General features: G+C 36.5%; 1 protein-coding gene across 1 annotated transcript in view; it reads right to left on the reverse strand.

Moving 5' to 3' along the window:
• Positions 1-992: 992 nt before the first annotated feature.
• The window catches only part of GFM1 (G elongation factor mitochondrial 1), a 45638-nt gene continuing 32067 nt past the window's right edge, over positions 993-14563 (reverse strand). The window contains exons 14-18 of the mRNA XM_007086260.3: positions 10097-10259; positions 8307-8451; positions 3220-3380; positions 2177-2230; positions 993-2021 (exon numbers count right to left, since the gene is read on the reverse strand). Coding sequence (XP_007086322.1) covers positions 1890-2021; positions 2177-2230; positions 3220-3380; positions 8307-8451; positions 10097-10259 — 655 coding nt within the window. The 3' untranslated portion in view covers positions 993-1889. The remainder of the gene's footprint in view (positions 2022-2176; positions 2231-3219; positions 3381-8306; positions 8452-10096; positions 10260-14563) is intronic.

Here is a 14563-nt window from a genome sequence, read left to right on the forward strand (position 1 = left end):
AGAATATTCTTTTTTTTTTTTTTGGCTACAGACTTTGGTTCGGATGCGGTCTCTTCCAATTTTAACCAAACTAATTAGCAAGAGATGGCAAGAGATGCAGGTTCTGTTCCTACATCTGTCCCTACGTGATCCCACTCTTGTTACTCCCATCAGCCAGCCTGTGTTTTTGCCTATGAAATGCTGGTGTTAGATTAAATATCTAGGTTCTTTTCTGATGGTCTGTCTTTATAAGCAGAACGTTTACCAAGTTAAAAACACATCAAAATTTATCCATCACAGTTCCGATATTCCTAACTATTGGCAATAGCCAGAGAAACTGAGCTAAATTCTAGGAAGGTATTTCCTCATCAGGAACAATTTTCAAAGTCATCATTAATGGTACAAGAGGCTGATGAAATGCCAAAGCAACAGTATTATTCAGGCTTGATGCTACTATACAGCAACACACATATTCATAGGGAAAATGAACTTGGTTTGATGAATACAGCTATTTATCAACTTGAAAATTTAACAAGCTGTGTGGTTTTAGATGAATTACTTACCTTCTCTGTGTTTTTGCTTCCTCTATTACAAAACAGACACAGTAATAGTACTAACTTTCATAGGGTTGTGAAAACTATATTAGATAGTGCATTTAAAGCATTTAGCAGATGCCTTGAAAACATGCTCAATACTTGAAAAAATCTTTTTCTAGAAACCTTAAGTTATAAAGCCAAACCTATAAGTCAAGAATAAAAAGGAATTTAACATAATTATTTTATCTCTATCATCCACTAAGGGAAAGGACCAGGATATGTCTGTCACATCAGATGATTTGGGGATGAAGTAATTCTAAACAACATGGTAGAACTGTCTGGGAAAGTCCCACCTATTCTAGAAACAAAAACTTAACATTTGTTCTTTCACCATGTCAGTGAATACAATATATGATAAATTCCAACAGACCCCAATTCAACTAGCATTTACCAAGTGAATGAAACTGACAAGGCAGCAACTATGTAAATTATATTTTATTATTCAGAGTTTCGGAGAGATTAAAATAGGTAAGAATAAAATATGCAAGCATCTGCTTTTCATTTCAAAGGTCCACAAGAAACTGACATAAAAACAGGCAGTTACAAGTGTGCAGAAGCCACAAGTTGAAGCAATCACCTATATATAAAACAGCTAGAAATTTACTAGCCATTTTAATATCCCCATGAAGAATCTGAGAAATGTTCTCTATTAAGAACATATGAAATCCACTCTTAAACAAAAAAAGTTTGTTCAAGTGTGCGTTGGTGGTACAGTGGTGAGCACAGCTGCCTTCCACAAAAAAGCCTGCTCATTAAAAGAGGACACCCCAAGAAGTGTCATGATACATGCAATTCACTTTCAAATTATTGTTCAGAGCAAAACAATAATTTAAAAAAATTAAATACAAAGGTATGAGATATAAACAGATAAAGCAAATATGACAAAATAATTACTTGATGAACAAACTGTTAACAAGGTTGTTCATTATTATAAGGTCTAGAGGATTGTACAGGCCTGTTCTTTGTACTGTTTTAGCTTTTCTAGATGCTGAAAATTCTTAGGACAAAAAATTCAGAAAGGAAGTTGACATACCGTTCTAAGTTTAGAAGTATAACTGAAATCAGTCTCTTCCCTTAATATTAAATATATTTCAGTAATAATCATATTTTATTTGAGGTGTTTCAATGAACTATAAAACCAATCAACAGAGTTGAGATATACATAGAACTGTCTCTGAATATAATAGAAGTTCCTGAATATAATAGGAAGGGCTTCTAAAATTTGTTCCAGCATGAGTTCTTTCCACTGGAATCCATTAAAGTATCTAAATCTTGCAGATTCAGTTACAGCTAGTAAGCTTAAAGTGAGGGAAGTTAGTTCTTGGCTTTTCCTTTTTTTACAGGAAGTTGACCTGTAGCTTCTAAATACTTATTGATGAGGTCTTCTTGTGTGGCCAGTGAACATGGCTGATATCTGCAGTACTCCATTGTGTATTCTCCCTTTCCCTAAGAAATTAAAACAACAACAAAAGAGATTTTGTTTGTTTGTTGTGGTACAACTACCAAGGAAAAGTCATGCAAAGACAAGATTTCACATTTTTGAGTGCTGTGTAGGGTGGTTTCTTAAAGAACACTAAAGTAAAGTTTAAACACCTGCTTACCTCTGTGCATGACCTAAGTTCAGTGGAATAACCAAACATATCATTTAGAGGGACCTGAAAACAAACACAGTAGATATTTTAGTATTGTTTATTGAAAAATATTTTAGAAAAGATTTGTAATTCCTTTAGACTTAGATTTCTACTAACCACTCTTGATTTAAAAGAATTAAAAGACAGAGAAATCTATTTTTGTTTTACTGCAAGTAAAAGCCTTATTTAAAAATAATTTCATTTGAGGGGTGCCTGGGTGGCTCAGTCAGTTAAGCATATAACTCTTGATTTTGGCTCAGGTCATGATCTCATGGTTTATGGGTCAGAGTCCCATGTAGGGCTCTGCACTGACAGCGTGGAGCCTGCTAGGGATTCTCTCTCTCCCTCTCTCCCTGCCCCTCCCCAGCTCAGGCGTACTCCCTCTCTTCCTCTTTCTCTCTCCCTCCCTGTCTCAAAATAAATAACACACACACACACACACACACACACACACACACACACACACACACACACTCATCTGACAGTCACAACTAGAAACCAAATCTTTCTGTTTCACAGGGTGGACACTACTGACGGCCTTCCCTCCTCAGAACCTCCACACTCTGGCTGCAGCTCAAGCACTGAGAAGTGTTTCTCCCATAAAAATGTCAATACAGCTTCCCTCTGGACACCTCAATATGCTGATAGTAGTGTGTTCTAGGCGGCCTTATGTAATGTGATATATGCAGGCAATGGACTTCAATATGATCCCAGTAAATCAGGGAGAAAATGATAAAACAGCTATACAAATAAAGCTTATAATGAGAAAGACACATAACTATGTAAGAAAACGACATATTCATAAAGGCACACATAAATCTTATTTTTAGCTTAGCAACTTAAGAGTTGCTCTAATAGCAAATTATAAAAATTGCCACACATATCTAAGCCACAAATACAACACTCAAGTAACCAGGATAATGTGTCAATTTGCTCTACACTGTCCAAAAACAAACTTTCATTTCCTTCTGTAGTTACTAAAAGCAAGATTGTCAGTAACCAATAGTACTTACCTCTGCATACAGCGTGAAATAGTCCTCAATCCCATCTTGTCCTGTGATTACCCCATGGCGCTTGTTAATTCCCGCAATCACTGGTCCCTGAAATTCATTTGGGGCTATGACTTCCACAGACATAATAGGTTCAAGAATACATAATGTTGCATTTGCCAAAGCTGGATTAAAAAAAAATTTACAAATTAGTTTATTAATCTTTAGACAAATGGTAACTCTTTTCTACTAGATATACAAAAAGGAAATAGAGGGTGTCCTCCAAAGGTATACACATGAGTGACAAGGTTAAAATATTTGACCTGGACTTTTTTCTAGTAGCAGTAATAGTCCCTCTCCTAAACAGAAATTCCAATAAGATAATACATAATTATAGTACTAATATTTCTATTACTTTATTTTCATCCTTAAACATTACTAAGCTGCAGAGAATAATATAAAAGAGGTCTTCACGCAACATTCAATCAAGTCCTTTACCATCTAAACTATCCAGTTGAGGGTTACTTATTTTCTCCCTCTGAATACTTTCAGGAATAAAGACAACTAACTGTTAAGTCTTTGACCAGATAAACTGATTCTTTATGGTTGGTCCCTAGAAGATGATTATTTTTATCATCAAATAACTTTTATCACATATTTGGAGAAAATTATCAAGTCACACCTGAGATCTGTCTTTCCTTTTCTAAACAATTCCAACATGGTATTGAGAATCAGAAGACCAGGGTTCTAGTTTCTGCCCTGTCCCTAATAAGTTATATGCCCCTAATAAGTTATATGCCCCTCATAAGTTTCTGCCCTGCCCCTAATAAGAAACCAGGCCTCAAGTTTCTTCACCTGCAAAATAAAGACCCTGGATGCTAAGAGACACTGAAGCATTAAAATGTGTATGTCCAATGTGTGTGTCCAGGCTGCTTTTTTATCCCCTTTAATATGTAACCAGAATACTTCTTACTGTGACAAATGCTGACTGAGGTTTAACTGTAACAATGTGAAGAGAATAGAATAAAATTTCAAACATTCATATTTAAATTTAATGTTATGATAGTATGGAGTATTACTTCAGCCTTAGACTGGATGAATTATCTCTAAATAAAAACTGTAAGCAAAACACAGAAAAGATGTCAAAATATTTTAAGATAATCATAGTTTTCCCAGCATTAATTTGTTTATAATTAATTAGCAATCATTCTTGTATATTAATTAAAGCACTAAAGACACTCTTAGCTTAAGTGCAATAACTATAAGGAAGGCAATTTAATATACTTGGATCTCTTTGAAATATTTTCTAATTCAAATCAAAGCTCAGACCTATCTTTGACTAATTAGTCCTAATTAGTGAATTTTGTTCTAAAAAAGAGAAATAACTGAACTTTGCAGACTCCTAAGCTCCATCATCTAAGCCCCGGAGAACCCTATACAGACATCCAAAACAGCAGACTAACAATTCTATGCAGTAGAAACAGCTCTATTTCTCATGACGTCTTGGGTTCTCACAACAGCAGAGCTTCCTTGGCTCTAAATAAATGCAATTAATGCAGAAAAAGGCACCCAGGAAGATGTGTGCAGACAAGATTTAGTACACACTATCTAGTATTTTCCATAGGTGAGTAACATGAAAGAGCTAGATTGTGAAAGGGTCAGTTTTAAAGGGAAGGAAGGGCTAAGTACACAGTGCCCATACTTAGTTGTTGAGGATGTCCTGTCCAGTTCTCAGTTTCATATTCTCACATCCTGCTTTTCTCCTTTTACACCCTTCTTCCTCCCTCAATTCACCGGCTGACTCACTTCCAAAGAATCTTGTCCTTACTCACGCCTTCTTCTAACCCTCTGTGACAACACCCCAGAGATAATTCACCCTGCTAGATTTAATAGTCACATGGCAGCCAACTCCTAAAAGCATTTTTTTCTTCAAGCAGATCCACGTATGTGGTCTACGGCTTTTTACGATAACAAGTAAAGATACCAGTATCAGCGTGGGAACTTTTAAGCCTGAAGTGGTGGGCAGGGGGGATATTATTTTTATTTCAGCCCACCAGGAATAACACCAGGATATTATTTTTTATTTCAGCCCGCCAGGAATAACACTGATAACACCAGGCCAGATTCTGAAGAAGCCATATGAGGCGGTAGTCAAAGGCTAGGACTTTTGTCTGGGGTTTAACTCTCAGCTCCGCCACTATTATGTAACCTTGAGCCATTCAATTAACTGCTCTGAGTCCCAGGTTTTCTCAACTGTAAGGTCATTGTGAACATTAAGATATGCTCAGCATAATACATAGCACATAAGTGATCGATACATGTTATTGTGACCACTTGAGGCAAGAAGCTGGGGAATGGGTGGCATGTCACAGTACTAAGTCAAAGGTAACGTGAAGGAAAGAGTGATTAGCATTCACTGCCCAAGTCTGCATGTTCAAGTGTTTTCAAATACATTCTTATATTTAATTTTACATTCTTTCGTTTAATACTGTGGAATTACTATCTCCAAGCAGCCTGGGGGAAGTTCCAATGACTTGCACATCTCCACACAGTAAATGTGGAGCAGAGTTGGGATTTAAACTCAAAGCCCATCACATAATGGGGCAGGAGATCAAAGAAAGGGGACTGTCAAGTTAAATGAGCTAACCCTTATTTCCAGGCTTTTCTCTTGTAGATTGCCACAAGTGTGATGTTTCTGGGGAGACCAAGCATAGTTCTTTTTGTAAAACCTGGCCACAGAAAATGATGGCAATGGTCACACCTGTGGCCAAGCAGAACCTCCAATTTTATATTTCAGTTTTAGTTACGTCACTGATTAATCTCCGGGACGAAGTTTAAACTGTGACTCAACACAGTTCCAATTTTCATTTTTTTTAATGAAAACATACCTGAGAATTTGAATTATTTTTCTTCCAATTTTGATAACAGAGAATAGCTCATAAGCCTCAGCTACCCTGATACGGGGTTCATTTATTAACGTTTTTACCCCCAAACTCTCATATGGCATTCAACAGAGGAATGTGAATGAAAAGTTGATTTTCTTACTGAACTAAGAACTTCCTTTTACCCTCATACACTTTTGTCTTTTAGTCATGGGTGATTAAGTAACAGATGGGGAAACAGCAAAGTAATTAATTTTCATGCCAGTATCCTGCTTATTTACACATTTACCTGGCAAAAAACAAAATTCCCAATTACCATCTAGTGCACACCCACCAGGCAGTTAATCACACTTAAATAATTAAAAAAGCAAATGGCACATATTCAACTGTTTAGTTAATATTCACATACAGACTGTTTTCATGGATATGTATGTGTATATAATGGGCATATATATCTACATTTAATTATATTTCATACAGGAGCAATTAAAAAAGATGATAAGGCTAGTTGTTAACTGACAACCATACCAATTATCTGGCTTTGGGTAAATTCTATCTTCAGGAAAGCTACCAATTTCCAGTCAAGAACCAGCATAGAACAATTGGTGATTTCTAACTTAACTGTAGTTGTAGAATGTATCACAATATATATGTATATCAAATCATCATGTGTACACTTAAAATATCTTACAATTTTGTCAGTTATACTGCAACAAAGCTGAAAAAAGTACATAAAGTGATTATAACTAATTTGTCTATCTTAATATATATTAAAGTGATAAACATCCTAGAGGGGAAGAGATAGGTGTTTTAATGTGAATCATGCCTAACAAAATCTTATTTTGTGACTTAATTTCCCATTTTCCTATCAACACAATCTTTACATTATGACAAGATTTCCAAACCACAGATTTTGACTGCATTTTTTAATAAAGAAAATGAAGGATTTTCTCTCCGATTCACAAGTGAAAAACTAAAACACAAATTATGAATGGCTTCCACTGGTTTAAGTAATATAAGGAATTAGAGCCTGGTCAAGAAATGAGCGACCTTCTCCAACCACTGCCCCACACCTGATCATAGATGCAAATGGAAGAACAACATGAAATCGAAGTCCAAAATTCATACAGAATCAATAAAACTGTGATTTATAGAATGCTTAAAAAATGTGCTATGATTTATCTGATTTTCCACTGTCCATTTTGATACTCTTTGATAAAAATATTTCTGAGATGTTTTGTGAATCATAATATAATTGCCCTGTGTTAAGACACTTATGGACATTATTAATAATGACTACAGAAGAGATGACAAAGAGAATAAACTTTCTGGGTTCAAGATACAAGTTTCAAGTTCCTTTGTTGAATAACCCCGATGTGAAATTGCTGTGTTACTTGCTTTTCTCTTTTAAAAGCAATGGGTCAGGGGCGCGTGGGTGGCTCAGTCAGTTGAGTGTCTGACTTCGGCTTAGGTCATGATCTCATGGTTTGTGAGCTCGAGCCCCGTGTCAGGCTCTATGCTGAGTGCTCAGAGCCTGGAGCCTGCTTCCAATTCTGAATCTCCCTCTCTCTCTACCCCTTACCCGCTTGCACTCTCTCTCTCAACAATAAACAAACATGAAAAAAAAAAAGCAATGGATCAGATATATTTGCCATTGTTTAGGTTTCTGGTTCATCAGGGTTTTAATACACCTTTATTCTGTGCGAGAAAGGGTCACAATGTTAGCAGTTTTGCACAAGGTCTGCACTGTAAATAAAGTTTACCGAGTTCTTTCAAAATACTTTGCCATCCTCAAAATACCTAAAAGCCTACAATATCATACATAAGAAAATTACTTATAAATTATGGAATTCCTGACATCTAAATAAGTCACTAAAAATAGCATGACTGTAATGTTTCTATAAAATATTTCTTAGAATTCCGATCATTTCTATTTTCCCTATTAAAAACAGAACTTACAGATTATCTATAAATTTTAAGCAGACAAAAATTACTAGATAATTTATGAGAACAAGGTAGGCTTTTAATTTTGTAAGAAAGAGAACACAGCAACCTGTCCTCACTTCGATTCTATAAATATATGCCCAGAACGTGCCATGTTCCCTGGTGGGTTGCCTAGTGCTCTGGGGGGACAAGACTGAAACCGAAGGCAGGGCTGCCCTCTGAGGCTCTGAAGGTCTATCAGGAAAACAGACACAGTGTTGGAACAAGTGCCAGGACTCAGAATACCTTGTTTGAGAGCACCTTCTCCTGCGCGGATGAAAGAGATTTCATTGGAATCAACCATGTGATGTGCCCCATCTTGCAGAACAAACCGGAGCCCAGAGAGCTTGTGACCAGAAAGGGGGCCTTTCTCACAGGCATCCAAAAACCCCTGTTAATGAATGAACACAACCTCTGGAGTGAATGGATTTCACTTGCAGATGAATTACCAAGAATACCCAAACATTTTACTGTTTAGAAGTTAAGCATTTTTATGAATACTACATTTCATCCCTCAAGAAAAAAAGAAAAGTTTTAAAAAGTTCAACACCTTAACTATTTAAGTTTTATCACTGTGGCATCTAGATGAACAATACCTTGGAAAAGCATATCATTTAAAGGTGTGAGCTGTTTTAAAAATGATGCTGAGAGTGCTAACCCTTACCATCTTCAGGAATTGCATACCTGTCATAACCCATTATACAGACAGTCTGCTCTTAATCTTAAAAGGAGGAAACAGAGGAAAGGCAAGTAAGAGTACCTCCATCAAAACTGGCATTGGCTCAACAGCTATGACCTGAGCTCCGACCATACACCCATCCCTGTTGCGCCTCATTGGCAGATCATACATTATAGCTTTAGCATTATATACGTCAGTAAGAACCAGAATTCAAAAGTAATTTTATTTTTCCTAATGCAGTTCTTTTTTTAAAATAAACAGCCTCACTGAGGTATGACTGATAAATAATAAACTAAACATATTTTAAAGGTATAATTTGATAAGCTTGCAATTCTTTTTCAGTCATTTCACTTAAATATTTGTAGAGCTCCCCCAATTCAAGTTAGTTTTTCTTGGCAATCACATGGCTGCACATGCAATACAAGGTATTTACGACACTGCAAGACTGTACACTCTGTATGTTGAAAAAAATATATGCTCTCCTTCACCTACATTTATCTTGGAGAATAGAAGACAACTTAAAAGTATGAGAATGACAAAATATTGTCTTGAAATTAAGTATAATGAATGAAATACACTGATCCCCCCAAAAAATGCTTCCTCCACTAAAGCCAAAATTAAAATCTATTAGTAAATATTTCTAAGTTAAAAGGGTAAATGAAAACCTAAAAATCTCAATCTATGAGAACAGACAGTTGCTGAAGGTTTACAACAGTCTTAAAGCCTGTGACCTGATAAGCCAACAAAGCACTAAACCCTTGTATGTGCAAAGCACTTGGCAATTTACAAAGAGATGTCATAGAGTATTATCTGGTCCTCAAGTTTGTGAGGGATTGAGGTTTAAGTATTTTATTTACTCTCAGTTGAAGAAACTGCCTCTGAACACCATGATTTACCAAAGAGACATTAATAAGTAGCAGAGATGACAGGAGAACCGAGATGTTGGGAAACTTAATTATTGATTACAATTAATGAGGTAGGTTCAATTTATCAAAAGAAATATAATAACTATGATTAAGAAACAATGACTTCCCCCACATTGTCATAGCATATATTTATAGCTCTTGAACTTAATGAATTGGAGATTCTAAATCAGATGGAAAGCTTAACAATCAGATAAAGAAGCAGGACTGTAACTAAAATGAACTATGGGAGACAATGTGATAGAAATATGATTTGAGGGGTGCCTGGCTGGCTCAGTCGGAATAGAATGCAACTCTTGATCTCGGGGTTGTGAGTTCAAGCCCCACGCTGGGTGCAGAGATTACACAAATAAAACTTTTAAAAAATATATGATTTCATACCTTTATTAATAAGCTTGTTGAAAAAAATGTAAGAAAGTTATTTTTGTTTTTACCTTTTCTACTGCAGGCACAAACTGCTTTGGAATGTTTGCCCCGAATGTTTCATCTGAAAATTCCAACTTAGTGTAGTTCTCTGGGTCCAGAGGCTCCAGTACACCTATCACTTTTCCAAACTGGCCTGCACCACCAGATTGTTTTTTATGTGTAAATTCAAACCTGAAAGTGATTTGGGAGGAAAAAAAATTTAAGACAGCATTATGTAATTACCAAAACGAAATAACTCCTACTGGTTTAAATGAAAAACCGCATTTCACCATTTTTACTTCTTCTTCTTTTTTTTTTTTTTTACGTTTTTATTTATTTTTGAGACAGAGAGAGACAGAGCATGAACAGGGGAGGGGCAGAGAGAGAGGGAGACACAGAATCGGAAGCAGGCTCCAGGCTCTGAGCTGTCAGCACAGAGTCCGACACGGGGCTCGAAATCACGGACCGTGAGATCGTGACCTGAGCTGAAGTCGGACACTTAACTGACTGAGCCACCCAGGCGCCCCTTTACTTCTTCCTTTGAACATAATGACCTTGCCATAAAACTTCATTACAAAATTTATTTAAAAAGTCATTCTTTCCTGGGGTGCCTGGGCGGCTCAGTCGGTTGGGTGTCCGACTTCACCTCAGGTCATGATCTCACGGTTTATGAGTTTGAGCCCCTCGTTGGGCTCTGTGCTGACAGCTCGGAGCCTGAAGCCTGCTTTGGATGCTGTGTCTCACTTTCTCTCTGCCCTTCCTCCACTCACACTGTGTCTCTCTGTCTCTCTCAAAAATAAAATAAATTGGAAGAAAAGTTCTCTCTTTCCTGTTTTTACTTGGAGTAAGTATGGTGGCATACAACACCAAAGTAATTCATGGGTTTAATTATGCCAATTCTTTACTTCATAAGTAGGAAAGTAAAAGTATTAAAAGTCCATCTCAGGTTCTTGTTCTTGTAACCTACATTCCAAAGAACTCACCCTCTTCTTTTGGAATGCCTCCCTTTCCTGGGACACAGTGTTTTCTTCTTAAATCTCCACAACTGAAAACAGTCACTTGAAAATAGGAGCTCTGCAGTTAATTTAATCAGATGGTTTCTATTTGTGTTTACTACTTGGAAGTTATGGAGTGATAGAACACCAGAGAAGAGAGTTGCAGATGGATAAACACCCAAAAAGAATAATGGCAAAATAATGACCAACATTAAGTAAGTCATTTAAAGAGACACATATATAGACAGCTCAGTGTTTACTTCAAACCACTAATGATGACGTAAAAAGAATATGCACTTTATATGCATATTAAACATTTGTAAACATAGACTATTTCACTGAAAAAAAAAATGTCATGAGTATCTACTGTCTGCAGGGCATTTCTTCCTCTAAAATGAAACCTTCCTAGGGGCGCCTGGGTGGCTCAGTCGGTTGGGCAGTCGACTTCGGCTCAGGTCATGATCTCACGGTTCATGGGTTTGAGCCCTCCATCAGTCTCTGTGCTGGTGGCTGGGAGCCTGGAGCCTGCTTCGGATTCTCGTGTGTGTCTCTCTCTCTGCCCCTCCCCTGCTCGCTCTCTCTCAAAAAAAATGAATAGACATTAAAAAAAAAATTTTTTTTAATGAAACCTTCCTCAAGACCCTAAGATGAAGGAGGCCAGCCGCTATCAAAATTATCTCAGATAACTGCAGGTAAATGGACATTAATGAGTGTATTACATACAGATCTGTGAGTGGTTTGGAAGAAGTAAATGTTAATTTTGGTAGGAGATGCCAGCTTGGAATACGCAGATTTCATTAAAAGCCTAAGTGAAGTGTGAATGTGCCTGATAAACTGCGTTTATATAATATTCCAGCTGCCAAGACTTTCAGGATGGGCTGTGAAAAACAAAATGCTGAAAGGTTAATTTTCCTGGGAGGGAAAAAACCATTTTTCAGAACTAAGAGAACAGAAGCAGAAGAGAAACAGCTGCCAAAGCACCACAGAATTACTGAAGGGATTCCAAAACCATGGTCCACTGACAAATTCTTGGGTATGCACAAGTTCTCTCAGACATTTAAAATTTTGTTTTCAACTTGACATAATAATATAACATCTGTACAAATATATTCTCGACCTGTGCTATCTATAGGTTAATCACTAACCAGGGATGCTTACATTTAAATTAAAATTTTTTAAAAATTAAAAATCCAGTTCCTCAGTTGTACTAGTCACATTTTAAGTGGTTAACAGTCAAAGGTGGGAAGTGGCTACTGTCCAGGGCAGCACAGACAGAACATTTCCATCACTGCATGAAGTTCTATTGGACGGCACTGCTCTGAAGGACCAGTTCACAAACAAGTAATCTATGCAGTTGCAGGGACCGTGTCTGAATCGTAACTAAGCAGATGCCAAATAATGGAACATGTAGGTACCAGGCTGTGCTAAGCAGTTTTTATGGACTGTTTTATTGACTCTTCACCACAAACTATGACGTGTGTACAATTTCTATCACCATTTTACAGATGAAAAGCCTGTGGTCAGAGAAGCTAAACAACTTGCCCAACATGATACGGCTATTAAGCAGCAGAGCCAGGATTTGCACCAAAACCAATACTCTTAATCAAACATTTTCCTAGAAGGCTAACAAGAATATAAACTTATGTAACCTGCAAATGATGCATTCACTTCAAAAGGTATTAGAGGCTGGTACACTAAGACAGACTTTATAATAGCTCAAAAAAGAAGTGAGAGAACTAAGACATCACTTGGCAGGCAGCTAATAGGCCTGCTGAAGGTAAAAGAACCCATACCTGCCATCAGACCACTAGCATGCTGTGAAAGGCAATTTAGTTTTGGCAAAACATCATCTCTCACGATAAAATTAATGTTAGTTAGAACTGTGTTGGTTTTATCTCTATTTTGTAGATTTATTTTGATTTTATTGTTGTACTAAGGTTGCAAGCCATAAACATTTTTACTTAGTTTTATGTTCATGTAGTTATATAAAATTATAATAATTTACCTGATCCCGGAGGGCCACAATGATTGTTACTTTAAAGGTAGCCCATACATTATTCAAATCTGAGGATAACAGACTTTTGACTAACCATTCATAAAGCTTTAGTAAATAAGATTTGAAGGACTCAAATATAGGAATGAGAGTCTCTTAATGCAGTTTATTTAACATCCAGGTAAATAAATGTTTTATTTAAATGATTTTAGTAATGTTAAAACATTTTAAAGTGATAATTTAAAGTTAAGTTTTAAAGTGATAATTATACTTACAAAAGAACATAAATTAGCATGTGTGCTGTTAGTAAATGTCTAATATGTTACAACCTACATAATTAGCTTTGACCTGCAAAGATAGTAACCATACTCATGAAGCTTCAAATGGTGACTTTATCTAGGAAACTCACATATTGTATTTCTCACAACTCTAACAGGTAATAGCCAGGAGATGTTAACTAGCAATTGTGAAACTAAAAATGTTATCAGCAACAAGCTCTTTCAGTATCATCAGAATGTACTCAGCCTTTCTTTCCTGGACATTATCATAGAAACACATGATTCAAACAATTCACACACACACACACCCCACCCCCACACACATAATGAAAACCTAAGATGTTGACTGATAGATGAATGACTCACCTCCTCACCCCGCAAAAAGGAAAACAACCTTCAATTTTTTTGAGAAAAAGCCTTAAGAGGAGAAACTAACCCTTCATCCCCTACTTACTTGACAGCTATTGGCTAATATAACTAGAAAAGACAGAAATGCCTCACTCCTTACGTTTTTAAAAATACACTTACTCCAAATAAGGACTTTATTAGTAAATTAAAGAGGGTATTTGAGGAAGACAATACATTACAAATACATTTTTAAACTTATTTTTAAAAGTGCCACAACACATATGATTACCCAAAGAATCTTCAAAAATCTATTTTGAGGAAAAAAGCAAAGAATCTTTATTTCCAAGCCAACAAGCTAAAGTGAAGGTTTGGCCATACAGATAAAAAGGAACCTTAACTTCTTGATCTAGAGCAAATCCAAACAACAGCCAGGCCCTTGAAAACTAAAACAAGAAGGTAATTAAGAAAACTGGAGAATGAAAATGCACTGTCTACTGAAAGTTTGTGCTTGCTTAAGCAGCTTTAAAAACTCTTGCCTTTGTTAGAAATTACTTCAGTGCAGTGCTTTAAGTATGTTTTAATTCTTAAAAAAAAATTTTTTTTTTTTTTGAGAGAGCAAGCAAGCGAACAGGGGAGGGGCAGAGAGGGAGAGACAGAATCCAAAGCAGGCTCTGCACTGTTAGCACAGAGCCCTATGAGGGCTCAAACTCACAAATGGTGAGGTGAGATCATGACCTGACCAGAAACCAGGAGTCTGACTTAACCGACTGAGCCACCCAGGCGCCCCTATGCTTTAATTCTTAAAGTAAAATTTTCAAAGTGATTAATAAAGTAAGAAGCATGGTTTATAGCAAAACCTCATTTTTCTAAGGTTAGTAAGGG

The sequence above is a fragment of the Panthera tigris genome, chromosome C2, assembly GCF_018350195.1.
Source record: "Panthera tigris isolate Pti1 chromosome C2, P.tigris_Pti1_mat1.1, whole genome shotgun sequence".
NCBI classification, from domain to species: domain Eukaryota; kingdom Metazoa; phylum Chordata; class Mammalia; order Carnivora; family Felidae; genus Panthera; species Panthera tigris.